Below are 13783 nucleotides of genomic sequence, written 5' to 3' on the forward strand. Positions count from 1 at the left end.
CGCAGCCAACTCCCAGAGGAGGAGGTAAAGGTACCAGCTTCCAGGGTGAAGCAGAGCTTTCTCTGGAGGCAGGAGAGTGGTCAGAAGAGACCAATACAGGCGGCACCAAGATACCCAATCAGCTTGCAACTAAGGGATGAGGGGTTTCAGAGCAGACGTCTCCACTGTTTGCCCTTTTAGAATGTCGGGGTTGGATCAATGGAAAAGAACAAGGAACCATTCAAAATCTGGAGGCCAAGAGGAAGGGAGAAAGGAGCCACTGGCTTTCTGTACACCGTACTCGGTGTCCACAGGCTTCTGCTGGTTGGTGCTCTGTAGCTTTCACAGACTGGGCAGGGTCCCTCCTGGCCTCAGCTTGTCTGGTGAGGCCACAGCTTACAGTGGGGCAATTTCTACATCCATGGGGATCCACAGGGCTGGGAGGAGGCAGGTACAAGGCCCACTGCTGCTCAGAGTCCACATTTCAGGATGATGTGGTAGCCGTCATTGCTCTCGGCTGCAAGAGAGAAACACTGGGTGTATTTCACAGGAAAAAAGGTGCAGTGCCACAGTATTGGGGAGTCCCAAAAGGCATGCTGTTAGGGTATCAGCAAAGACCACCAAAATAGGGCTGCATACAGCAAAGCGGGCTGGCAGAAGCAGGGATCTCACATGCCCTGACATCTGCCTTGTTTAGTGTCTTTTTGACAATAGGTCTTTCTACCACAGCCCTAGGCCCAAGGATGAAAACCCATGTTCCAAGGAGGATTTGGACAACTGTGGTTCTCAGGGGTATTATGGCCCCCAAGCCCCTAAAGACACTTGGTGGCGGCTGGGCGCGGTGGCTCACGCCTGTAATCCCAGCACTTTGGGAGGCCAAGGCGGGCAGAACACGAGGTCAGGAGATCAAGACCATCCTGGCTAACATAGTGAAACCCCGTCTCTACTAAAAAAAATAAAAAAAAATTAGCCGGGCGTGGTGGCGGGCAACTGTAGTCCCAGCTACTCGGGAGGCTGAGGCAGGAGAATGGCATGAACCCGGGAGGCGGAGCTTGCAGTGAGCTGAGATCGCACCACTGCACTCCAGCCTGGATGACAGAGCGAGACTCTGTCTCAAAAAAAAAAAAAAAAGACACTCGGTGCCTAGATCCACGGGACAAGGTGGGAAGTGGCCTCATCATGGTCCAGGGTCTATGAGTCGGTCAGAGGGCTTTTGTTCTGACATATCCTATACATGCACCCCAGCCCTTAGGAAGGCCACAGCAGGTCTTTCTCTACCTTTTATGAATAAATACACGTTCCTGGCCCACAGGCTCTTCCTCGGCAGAGCACAGGCACACTGTCAGGTGGGCCCCCTCGTCCCCCATCCCGACCCATGCTGCCTGCAGACTCCGTGGCTGTATTCCAGGCTTGATCTTCCTGGAGGACCCCAGGAAACCCACAATGCATCTCGCTTCTACTCAACACTGAGTTCGTAGAAAACAAGTTGCCTGGCCCAGGATTTCCCTTTCAGAAGTGACCCTGGGGGCCAATCTCACTAGTTCTGCCATTTCTAGGGCTAGCTTTCACAGAGAGTTTGAGCTTTCTTTTTCTCAAAGGCTTTTCCCAGGTCAGCACTCTCTGGAAGGGCCCATCCGGCAGGCAGGCCCCACCCTCTCACCTGCCCCCACAACTACCTTAGGGGGAGGGGGAGGCTTCACCTTTAATTGTGCTGAGGACAAAACAGGATTCATCTTGGAAATTCTGCACCATCTGAGAGACAAAAGAGAGAACATGTTCCTTCAACCATGAGTTCATCATTTGGGAAGCCTCGGTGGCAGAGCCTAGCCACGTGCAGCTGCAGAAACACCACTGCCACGGTGCCTACACACACAGGAACACAGTAAACACCACTGCCACGGTGCCTACACACACAGGAACGCGGTAAACACCACTGCCATGGTGCCAACACACACAGGAACACAGTAAACACCACTGCCACGGTGCCTACGAATGCAGCAGGAACATGGTTCTGCTACAACATTCACTGAAAAATAAGGACACAGAATCAAGGTGTGACATGATTGCAATTTAAGTAACGGAAACCTGAACATAACCCCAACCATCTAGTATGAACATGAAGGATGGAAACAGGCCCAAACAGGAATCAAGATGTTACCATTTAATACTGGACCACTGATTTATGTTTGTTTGCACTATTTTTGCTTTTTCCTAGTTACTGATTCTTCCAGTCTCTATAACGGACACATTATAGGAATGTGTATGTGACAAATGGCAACAGATAAAAACAACTAAATAAAATGTTTTTAAAAATAGAAACCTTGGTACTTAGTAGGATCTGCCCATCAGCGTCCTACACAGACAAAATATAAAGGAGGGTTCCACTACCTGTGTCTATAAATGTGGCAGGAAACTAACGACTCTGCTCAGCAGCCTCCTCTCTGGCGTTCTAATTTTGATGAACTACCCAGTGACCTTGAACAAGCCAATCTTTTTAACTTCCTGTCTCCATGGCCCTATCTGTAAAATGGGGCTGATTTAATGATAAAAATATAACCAGAATGTAGAGCAACAGGAACGGGTGTCCACTACTGATGGGGATGTAAATCTTTCTAACACTGTTCATGGGACTCAGTAAGAATGACCATGCATTTCCAACAAGGAAATTTTCCTACATTCTCCTACAAGTCACGAGCCCTGGACAAACTCCTGCATCACAAAGACAGGCATGAGGCTGGTTAGCGCAGCACCGTCTGCAGTAACACAAAACTCCTACCAGCCCTGTCAATCAACAGCAGAAGCATGAACCAGATGTGATGGAATCATGCTCCTCAGCAGTGCCAATGAGCGCCAGCTGTATACTTCAACATGCATGACCTTCCAAACAAAATGTGAAATGAAAGAAATCACAGAAGAATACTCTATGATTTTACTCATAGAAAGTTTTTAAATAGCAAAATTAAACAATATATTGAGGAAGAACAAGGGACTGCTTAATAGAAAATTCATACTAGCCAGTTGGCTGTTAGGAAATCAGTCCACAAAGGGGCTTCTCATATAACATTCTGGTAACCTGAGTGCAGGTACATAGGTACTTCAATGGTTCTTTAACTGTATAAGTAAGTCTTACAAATTCTTTCCATATTTATACTGCATTTCACAATTTACATTTAAAGAATATTTTTAAAATATATAAACAGGCCGGGCGCGGTGGCTCACACCTGTAATCTCAGGACTTTGGGAGGCTGAGGCAGGTGGATCACCTGAGGTCAGGAGTTCCAGACCAACCTGGCCAACATGGTGAAACCCCATCTCTACTAAAAATACAAAATTAGCCGGGCACGGTGGCAGGTGCCTGTAATCCCAGCTACTCAGAAGGCTAAGGCAAGAGAATCACTTGAACGCAGGAGGTGGAGGTTGCAGTGAGCTGAGATCACATCACTGCACTTCAGCCTGGGCAACAGAGTGAGACTGTCTCCAAATAAAATAAAATAAAATATATAAACATACAATACACACACAGACACACACAGACACACACACACACACACACACACACACTAGCTAACACAATAGCAAAACCCCTTTTCAAATTGAAAAAATGCCATCCACATTTTATGGCCCGCTCTGGATTACTACCTCGAATCTTGCAAATCCATCCACCTGTCGCCCCGCCCCCCCCCCCCCCCCACAGGGCCTAATGATGCGTGAAGTACATTTATTCTATTCTGCTGGCCTGCTCCATCTAGCACTCTTGGCAGTCCAGCCACTTGGGCATGCGAAGCCCTACGCAGAGCCCACATGGGCTTAATCAGTAACTCTCTTGTTTAATGAAGTGCCCTTGCACCCCAGGGGCCGGCTCCGCGGCTGGCCAGGCTGCCTCCAGCACTCTGGGCAATTAAGAACCAAAGGTTTCCAATAGATTCGGGGTTAAGAGGCAAGGAGACTTTGGGGAATGAGAATCGCCTACTTAGGTGAGGTGGCATTTGGGTTCTGCTCTCTGCTTCACTTGCTTCACTGCCTACTCTTGAGCACACAGGACAAGCTGAGGAAGGAACTGCCTTCAGGGACCCGTGAAATTGCAGGCGTTCCCCACATTTTTCGCTTTTGTCTTCACAAAAGGAAATGTATTTTGAAATGCAAAGTGACAAGCCTTCGGTGACACTACAGCTGTCCACTGCTCACAGCATGTCCACCTTCCTGGCTATTCTAAAGTCAGCTCTCAGGTTAGGAACCTCAGGCTTCATTTTCCTCCTCTGTAAAATAGGAGTTAAAAAAAAAAAAAAATAGCTAGGCCGAGCGCAGTGGCTCACACCTGTAATCCCAGCACCTTGGGAGGCCAAGGCAGGTGAATTGCTTGAGCCCAGGAGTTCAAGACCAGCCTGGGCAACATGGTGAAATGTTATCTCTACAAAAAATTTTTTAAAAAAATTAGCCAGGCATGGTGGAACATGCCTGTGGTCCCAGCTACTCAGAAGGCTGAGGTAGGAGGATCCCCTGAGCCCAGGAGGTCGAGGCTGCAATAAGTCTAGCTGTGACTGGGCCACTGCACTCCAGCCTGGGTTACAGAGTGAAACCGTGTCTCAAAAAAAAAAAAAAAAAAAAAAAGCTCAATTAGATTTGGATGTAATAATATAAACGTAATTCTTAACTGGTGAACTGGTGACAAAAATAGCAAGTTGCAGATAAACGTACAGCTGTATGTTTGCTGCATGTTTTAATTTTTTTTTTATTTTTATTTTTTTTTGAGATGGAGTCTCGCTCTGTTGCCCAGGCTGGAGTGCAGTGGCACAATCTCGGCTCACTGAAACCTCTGCCTCCAGGGTTCAAGCGATTCTCCTGGCTCAGCCTCCTGAGTAGCTGGGATTACAGGCACCCACCATGCCTGACTAATTTTTGTGTTTTTAGTAGAGACAGGGTTTCGTCATGTTGGCCAGGCGGGTCTCGAACTCCTAACTTCAGGTGATCCGCCTGCCTCAGCCTCCCAAAGTGCTAGGATTACAGATGTGAGCCACCGTGCCCGGCCTGCATGTTTTAAAAACCCACACCTACATACACTAGGGCACACACAGAGACCAGAGCACAAAAAATTGCCTTGCAGAATCACATCAAACTTAATAGAAACTATTCCAGGAGGAAAGAATGGGGCAGGTAAGGGTTTTTCACATTTACCTTCTGCTGTTCTATGTTGCTTAACTTCTTATACTAATTACAAATTACTTTTTAATGTAAAAGACAGGGAAAATCCACCTTGCTGGCCTCCAGGACTGAGAGGAAGTGTTCGTGAACATTCAAGGACTCTGGCAGTTTAATGACAAGTGGCAAGAGGATTATTACTAGTAATGTCAACCTGTGAAATACACAAACCCTGAAAAGCCTGACATTTTTATACATCCCCAAAACTAAAAAGATTTCTCCACCACTAGCTTCCCCAAATAATAAGTGCCCCGCAGAACCATGGTCAATGACACTACCCACCACTTGTTTAGTGTCTCCTGGCACCTGCTACTGTTCTCCCACCTTATCTGTACTACAGTCCGTTTGACAGGTATATGCATCCCTGTTTTGCAGATGTGGAAACTGTGGCACAGAGAGGTTCAGTAAATTTCCCCCAAAGTCATTCAGCAACTAGGAGGTAGTTTCGGGTGGGGACACCAGTCCAATTCCAAAGCCTGCATTTTTCTCTACTTTTCCCAGCCACTGTTTCTGTATTCAGTGTCACCAGGTCAGGAACACTCTTGGCAGCATCACCAGCAAAGGCAAGGACCAGGGATGGGAAGAAACGAATTGGAGTCTTAATCCACAAATACTGGCCTTGTGTCCTACCACTCCTTTGCTGGTCCAGCTCAGGTGGGGCTCTATAATCCTCTACACAGAGGCCTTCAGAATTCCCAGAAGTGCTTGGGGTCTGCTGGGGGCTGAACTGGGGGCACACGATCCCATCCCGCTCCCACCAGCACAGTCCTATGTTTTTGTTTGTTTGTTTTGTTTTGTTTTTGAGATGGAGTTTCGCTTTTGTTGCCCAGGCTGGAGTGCAATGGCATGATCTCAGCTCACCGCAACCTCCACCTCCCAGGTTTAAGCGATTCTCCTGCCTCAGCCTCCCGAGTAGCTGGGATTACAGGCATGCACCACCACGTCCGGCTAATTTTGTATTTTCAGTAGAGAAGGGGTTTCTCCATGTTGGCCAGGCTGTCTCAAACTCCCGACCTCAGGTGATCCGCCCACCTTGGCCTCCCAAAGTGCTGGGATTACAGGTGTGAGCCACCGTGCCCAGCCACAGCTCTATGTTTAAAGGCTTCACTTCAGCTGGTGTGGGGGCTCATGCCTGTAATCCCAGCACTTTGGAAGGCCAAGGTGGGTGGATCACTTAAGCCCAGGAGTTTGAGACCAGCCTGGGCAACATGGCAAAACTCTGTCTCTACAAAAAATTAGGTAGGCGTGGTGGTGAGTGCCTGTAGTCCCAGCTACTTAGGAGCCTGAGGTGGGAGGATGGCCTGAGCCTGGGAGGTGGAGGTTGCAGTAAGCTGAGATCACACCAGCCTGAGTGATAGAGCAAGACCTTGTCTCACAACAACAACAACAACAAAAACAACAACAACAACAACAAAAGGCTGGGCATGATGGCTCACACCTGTAATCTCAGCACTTTGGGAGGCTGAGGGAGGAGGATCGCTTGAGCCCAAGAGTTCAAGACCAGCCTGGGCAATGCAGCGAGACCCTGTCTCAATGTTTTTTAATACAAAAATTTTAAAATAAATAAATAAAGGCTTCACTTCAGCAGGGGCTGGGTACCTTGCAGGCTCAGAGCTTGGGCCCTGCAGCTCCAGTCCCTGGGTTCCCACCATAGATCCACCCCTTACCCGCTGTTCAACCTGGGGCAGTTACTCAGCCTCTGTGCCTCAGTCCCGCATCTGTGAAATGGGATAATAATAACACCCACATCATATAGAGGCAGGCAGGATTAAATAAGTCGCTATGCATACACTTAAAACAAGTACACACTCCTGTTATTAGGTGGAAGGGGTCCAGGATAGAACAAACTTAAAAGCCTCTGTTCTACATCATGCAAAGAATGCCTAACCCTTTGGCAGGCATATTCAACACCCCCTTCTTAGCCATGAGCGGGGTCAGAGCCCTGGAGACCACAGTACCTGAGCCCTCTGCCAGTAGCTGCTTGTGCTCTGCACTGCGCTGTGCCACCCGGGAAGGCTGTGGCACCTTCACCACTTGACAGAGGCCTCTGCTCTCCTCTCCCACAAGCCACAGCCTCGCCAACACCTGCCCCGGAGTCCATTTCACCTCTCCCTGGGGCCTGTCGCCCACCCTGGGGGAACGCCCCTCTCCTGACCTCCACAGCCCTGACTATAAGCACCTCGGGCCAGAGTGGAGTCTGTCCTCCTGGCTCCCACAGGGCACCCAGCCCAGGAGGGGTAAGGAGTGCCTACTTGGCATGGCAGCCATTCAGACCCAGACAGGGCCTCAGCACTCTCCATCACAGCCCCGGACAGCCACAGCTGCAGGTGGCGTGCAGATGAACCTGTCTGTCACTCTCAAACCCAAGCGTGTTTCTGGGGCAGGGGTTCTGACGCTCCTCCCGTGGCCCAGAGGCCATTGTCGGGGCAGGCCGGGCAGCAGCCCTTACCTCGTTGCTCACCACCACATGGATGCCCGTGGGGCCCTGCCGGTAGACTCGGTGGATGTGCTGCGGGGAGATGCTGTACAGGTTGGCGATCTTCTCAATCAGCTCCAAGGTGGTCAGCTCTTCCAGGAAGATGGCGTGGTACACTGGAGGAAGGAGGAGCAAGTGCTGCTTTCCAAGTGGCCATTCCGTCAGCGTGAGCCTGCCTACGCCCTCCCACCCGCCCTGAGAAAGCAGTAAGTCCTTTGTCAAAATGCCATGCCCACGGCAGCAGGGCAGGACCACACTGCCACTCTTTTTGTTTTGTTTTGTTTTGCGATGGAGTCTCGCTCCGTCGCCCAAGCTGGAGTGCAGTGGCCTGATCGCAGCTCACTGCAACCTCCGTCTCCTGGGTTCAAGTGATTCTCCTGCCTCAGCCGCCCCAGTAGCTGGGATTACAGGTGTGCACCACCACACCTGGCTAATTTTTGTATTTTTAGTAGAAATGGGGTTTCACCATGTTGGCCAGGCTGGTCTCAAACTCCTGACCTCAGGTGATCTGCTCGCCTCAGCCTCCCAAAGTGCTGGGATTACAGGGATGAGCCACCGCACCCAGCCAGGCTGCCACTCTTGATTTCTCTCAGTCTCTCTTGGGGTGCTTATGTGAAATGCAGAGAACCCTAGACCCATCCCTGGGCCAGTGACACCCAGCTGGGCTGAAGGGAATATCAGACAATTCTGACATGCAGCCAGATGTGAACCCACTTCAGAAGGAAGGAACAAATTCTGTCCCTTTTCAGCTCTTTTTGCTGTTTAAAGGGTTCTTGGATAGCTGGAGGGCAATGAGTGAAAGTTAAAAGGAACTATTACTTGACAACAGAAAGGAGAAGGCCTGGTCTTTCCCCTCTCCGCAACACAAACCATACTCAGCCTCAATACAGTAACCCTAAGGAGAGAAGGGGGCACCAGGAGGGCACCATGCTGTCAGCAAGTGGGAAGAAAACAGTGACACTGACACAGACACGGCCCGCACCAACCAGGCGGGAGCAAATGCCACCGGCAACCCAGGGTGGGTTACTCAACTTCAAGGGACCTCAAGTTCCTCGAAAGCAAATGCAATTGGATTAAATTCAAGATTCCCAAGCCTTTCCCTCGCCTGAGAAACCCTTGGTTCAATAAACCTCATCAGAGGCCCAATATTTTAAAAGCACACACAGGTGGATGTGGCAGCTCATGCCTATAATCCCAGCACTCTGGGTGGCCAAGGCAGGGAGATCTCTGGAGCCCAGGAGTTTGAGACCAGCCTGGGCAACAGAATGAGACTCCATCTCTATAAAAACATACAAGAATTAGCCAGGTGTGGGGTGTGCACTTTTCTTTTTTTTTTCCTGAGACAGAGTCTCACTTTGTCACCCAGGCTGGAGTGTAGTGGGATGATCTCGGCTCACTGCAGCCTCCACCTCCTGGGTTCAAATGATTCTCCTGCCTCAGCTGGGATTACAAGCGTGACCACGCCTGGCTAATTTTTGCATTTTTTTTAGTAGAGATGGGTTTCACCATGTTGGCCAGGCTGGTCTCAAACTCCTGACCTCAAGTGATCTGCCTGCCTCGGCCTCCCAAAGTGCTGGGATTACAGGCATAAGGAACGGCGCCCGGCCTACTTTTTCAATATTTAGAGATTGGGTCTTGGTATGTTGCCCAGGCTGGCCTTGAACTCCTGGGCACAAGCAATCCTCCCACCTCCCCAGGTGCTGGAATTATAGGTGTGAACCACCACACACAGCCATAATTTTGCTCCTAAAACAAACCAAGCTGCCAGCAAAAAGAAGTAGCAGGATCCCAGGCTGACGCCTTTCACCATGGCCACTGGGAGTGCTCGGTGGGAGCAGGAAGGCTGACAGCCACACCTCTGAGGTCCTCGAGTCTCCTCTCAACAGGAGCTGCATGGGGAGCAGTTTGAGGAAACAAAAAGCTCCAGGGTGGGCATTCCTGGCTCCAATCCTGACTGCCACTCACTGGAAGCAAGATCTGGGACAATCCCAACATCTTCCCAAGCCTCAGGGTGTGCACTGAGGCAGCACCCACACTGCGGGGCCGCCACAAGGTCAGACCATGCGCCATGCAAGGAGCACGCACTAGGCTGCCCTTTCCACGTGTCGGCATGTGGGAGCCCAGGACTGTCCTGTACATTCACTGGAAGTGAACAGAGGCCAGACTGCGGGCTTGGAAGCCAGGCTGCAGGAACCAATGTGTGGGTCCCAGCTCTGCTCCCCACAACTCACCACACAGGTTGCTGTCTCCACTGCCGTCCCGCTTCTGCTGCAGGGGCACTCGATTCTGCTCCAGCTCCTGACAGACATAAATGGTCATCTTTGGCCTCACATTCCTGGCAGGAGAAGAGAAAATAAATAATAGGTATGGTGGACCAGGCACAGTTGTTTCAGAATATTCCAGGATGGAAACAACAGTGGGCAGAACTCGGGGAGGAAGAAAGACAGCGGTGGTGACGTGGAGTGCCTGTCATGGGGTGGTGGATGACACTCCCAGGTCCCGCAGCCTGCCAAGGGGCGCTCTGCCCCAGACCACGAAGCTCAACATACAAGACGTTTTCAGGCAACAATTAGAGCAAGCACTGTCTGTGGCTTGCTGTGTGCCAGGTATTGTTCTCAGAACGTGCGTAACTCATTTCATCCTCATACAACTTGCGAGGGAGCTAGGACCATCGCTCTCATTCCACAGTTGAGGAAACTGAGGCTCACAGGGCAAAGGGCTATCCCTTCACTGCACAGCACCTAAGAGGCAGATCTGGGACTCAAACCCAGGCTCTCACTCTAAAACCATGCTGTCCATGTGTAGCTATTAAAACTTAAATTCACTAAAGTTAAATAAAAATTTCGTCCATCACATCAGCCTCGGTCCAAGTGCTCCACAGCCACACGTGGCCAGCACGCCTGCAGCTGTCTCTGCCGTGGCAGGAAGGTGTGCAGGACGGTGCTGCTCTGGAGTCTGCACTGAAACTGCTGCATGATACCATCTGACCGGCCCCAGTCCACAGCTCCCCTCAGGGAGGGAGCAGCTCGAGCCCAGGACCACACAAGCATCTGAAAACATGGGCAAGTGGCTCAGAGGCCGAGATCCAGAGGCCAAGGCTCTCGCCCAACCAAGAAGAGGGAGGGGTCTCCAGGCAGGGTCTGCGGCAGCCGGCCGCATCTCCCACTGCACTGTCTCACTCCCCTGCTGCGGCCCGTGCCCCTCTTGCCACATTTCCTCCCACACTTGACTCCACACTGCAGGAGTCCTGCCCCCCGAGCCAGACCACCCACCATCCAAGAGGCTGAAGGAGGGGTTTCCCACCACATGCCACGGGACATGAGCCTCTGGCTGGCTTCACAGAGAAACCAACACCTACCGGCCTTTGATGGCATTGAAGAGCCGGATCCCATCTGCGGGACCACAGATCTGGACCAAATCGTCTCGGGACATCTTAAGCAAGTCAGCACCTAAGCAGAAAAACGGGGATGCCTGTTACATGGAACACAGAGAAAGGGCTCTGTCCCCAAGCACCTGCAGACCCCATAGCGTTGCGGGTAGGGGGTGGGGAAGAGCCAGCTGCACCATCTCACAGAGAGAAAATGGCAAAATGCTCAACATCAGAAGATCGCAGCCCAGGAATTGCCAGTGCTCACAACAGTGAGTACAACAGAAGCCAATAGGTCCCCACTGCCTCATCACTGCCTGCCCTGCTTTCTTTCTTTTTTTTTTTTTTTTTTTTTTTTTTTGTAAGAGACGAGGTCTCACTATATTGCCTAGCCTGGCTGGTCTTGAACTCCTGGGCTCAACCAATCCACCCACCTCAGCCTCTCAAAGTACTGGGATTACAGACATGAGTCACTGCATCTGGCCTCTTCTCTTTTTTTTGACATATAATCTGTATGCATAGATGTCATCGGCACAGGGCACTGGCCACGTGTGCATCTGTCTGTATATGGAAGTATATAGCTTGCTGGATGCTGACAATCTGAATACACCCCAGGACCCAGCACTCAGAGCAAGCAGTGAAACATTGCCAGCCTCCTGTAGGTCCCTTGTGCCAGCCACCACCCCTACTCCCACCCAGGGGAGCCACGATCCTGACTTGCTACAGTGCAGACACGTTTTGCATGTTCTCTGAAGTTCCTGTACATGGAATTGAACGGCAGGCACTCTTCCCGGTCTGGCTTCCCTCCCCGCAAGTCATGTTTCACGGTGCATTTGTGTGGAATGTAGTCATAGTGTTCATGCCCGTTATTACCTATTATCATTGTGTGACTACACCACAATTCACATACCCACTTTATGTGGATGGGCGCTGGGGGGGTTCAGGTCTGGGCTGTTATGAATAGGCTCTCTGAACGTTCTCATACATGTCTTTGTTCATTCCACAGGTGCGTGTCTGCCGGGTCTAGTCCCGGAGAGGGCTGCGGGTCACAGGGTGTGTTTGGCTCTGGCAGATACTCCCAGCAGTTTCCCAGAGTGCTGCATCCATGTATGGTCCCACCAGCAGCATGTGAGGATGGGCCCACAGTTAAAGGAACATAGGAAGGTGACTGTCTCATGGGGACAGAAGTGAGCACAGCATGAGGGCTGCCCCTTCCTCAAAGCCCAAGGGGTCCCTGAGAGCCTGGTCCCACACACTCTCCAAGGTACTAGTATATCAGCCTCAGGTGAAAGCCTGCCCAAGGCCACAATTCCCACCCCTCTCCTCTCACCACAATAAGATACAGTTTTAGGTACAATTCTATAGACACAATGGCTTCCTTTCCACTGGGAGTAAAAGCCGAAGTCCTTCCACTGTTCTTCCAGGGCCCCTATCCTGTCCGTATCCCTTGGTGCCTCTCTGACCTCTCCTCCCCGGGCCACTCCACTCCACTTCACCCGGGTCTCCTGCTCTGTGACCACACAAGGCAGGTGCCCACATGGTGGCTGACTACCCTACTTAAGACACAGCCAGCACTCCTCCCCCTCCTCCACCCAGTCCAGCGCAGGGTCCTCTCTGAACCCCCACTCCAATCACACAGGTCACACTGCACCGAAATGAGCGGTTTACGCATCTGTACCGACTTACAGCTACAAGCTCCCAAGAACAAGGTCACTGTCTTTCTCCCCACCCCAGGGACCCTCCCCCAACAGGCTCTCAGCAATGCCAAGCTGAGGATGCGCGGGCACCGTTTCTCTTCCACTGCCATAGATGTCCGTGGAATCCGCTCCTCTAGTTGTGGCCAAGCCTTTACTCTGTCACTGTGAATGAACTCTACTTGGTGACAAGGCTCACTGCTCAGTTCACCTTTGCACCCCACAATACCTAGCTTGGGACTTCTGTCTGAGGGCCCATCAGGAAGGGCTCTGACACTTTTTAAAGAAGGAAGAGCCCCCTTTCTGTCTCACCTGTGGCCTCACCTCCAGCTCCCAGGTCGTGGCTCTGGAGCCAATGTGAGGAGCAGTATTTGGGTAGGAAAAGCATAAGGGGCCCTATATCACTCTCCCGGGCTAAGGGGACTCTTCCTGGGCAGACCAGGGCCCACCATCCCCACAGGTGAGGAGATCTTGACCAAGTCACCCAGATGGTCCCCCTAAAGTTGCACTTGCTAGGGACCTTCTGGGGGCAGTATCTCTTATGTCCAGCATTTGGCCCAGGGTTGGGGCGTGTGAGCGAGTGAACCCACGCTGCCCAGGGTCTCCCAGCTGAAATGACAGCGCTGCCTGTGTTGAGAGCAAGTCCTGGAAGGTGGCCAGCCTTGCTAAGTGTTTCCAAGATGCTCATGGGCTTTAAACACAATTCAGAGATGCTCACCTGAGAAGCTGGCAAAAAGCCGGCAGAACTGCGAGAACCTGTTGCGGTGGAGCCACTGCTGGGCATCCTGGATGGAAGCTGATGGGAGCAGGTGCTGTGGGCAGAGGGGAGAGGCCTTGAGATGGTGGCTCAGGGCCCACAAGGGACCGCCAGCCAGAAAGCCCTGCTCAGACACTTACGTCACTGCCCACGGGCAGGGCCTCCACCGGGTGGGTCGGAGAGGCGTTGCTGCAAAGGAAAAGGAACCAGTGATGAGGACGGAGGGGGCTCCCAGGGCCATGGCCAAGGTCCCCGCACCCAGCCTGGCACTTTTACTTCCCGTCAGGTGCAGGATTTGTTCTAAGTGAAATGAG

The 13783-nt window shown here is 51.5% G+C and overlaps 1 protein-coding gene across 1 annotated transcript in view; it reads right to left on the bottom strand.

Moving 5' to 3' along the window:
* Positions 1 to 449: 449 nt before the first annotated feature.
* TFCP2L1 (transcription factor CP2 like 1) overlaps positions 450 to 13783 on the bottom strand; it is a 61847-nt gene continuing 48513 nt past the window's right edge. Inside the window, exons 9-15 of the mRNA XM_030801091.1 lie at positions 13610 to 13658; positions 13431 to 13524; positions 11010 to 11100; positions 9883 to 9986; positions 7625 to 7767; positions 1680 to 1731; positions 450 to 496 (exon numbers count right to left, since the gene is read on the bottom strand). Of these exons, the coding sequence (XP_030656951.1) occupies positions 450 to 496; positions 1680 to 1731; positions 7625 to 7767; positions 9883 to 9986; positions 11010 to 11100; positions 13431 to 13524; positions 13610 to 13658 (580 nt within the window). The remainder of the gene's footprint in view (positions 497 to 1679; positions 1732 to 7624; positions 7768 to 9882; positions 9987 to 11009; positions 11101 to 13430; positions 13525 to 13609; positions 13659 to 13783) is intronic.

This window comes from Nomascus leucogenys, chromosome 20 (genome assembly GCF_006542625.1).
Source record: "Nomascus leucogenys isolate Asia chromosome 20, Asia_NLE_v1, whole genome shotgun sequence".
NCBI lineage: Eukaryota > Metazoa > Chordata > Mammalia > Primates > Hylobatidae > Nomascus > Nomascus leucogenys.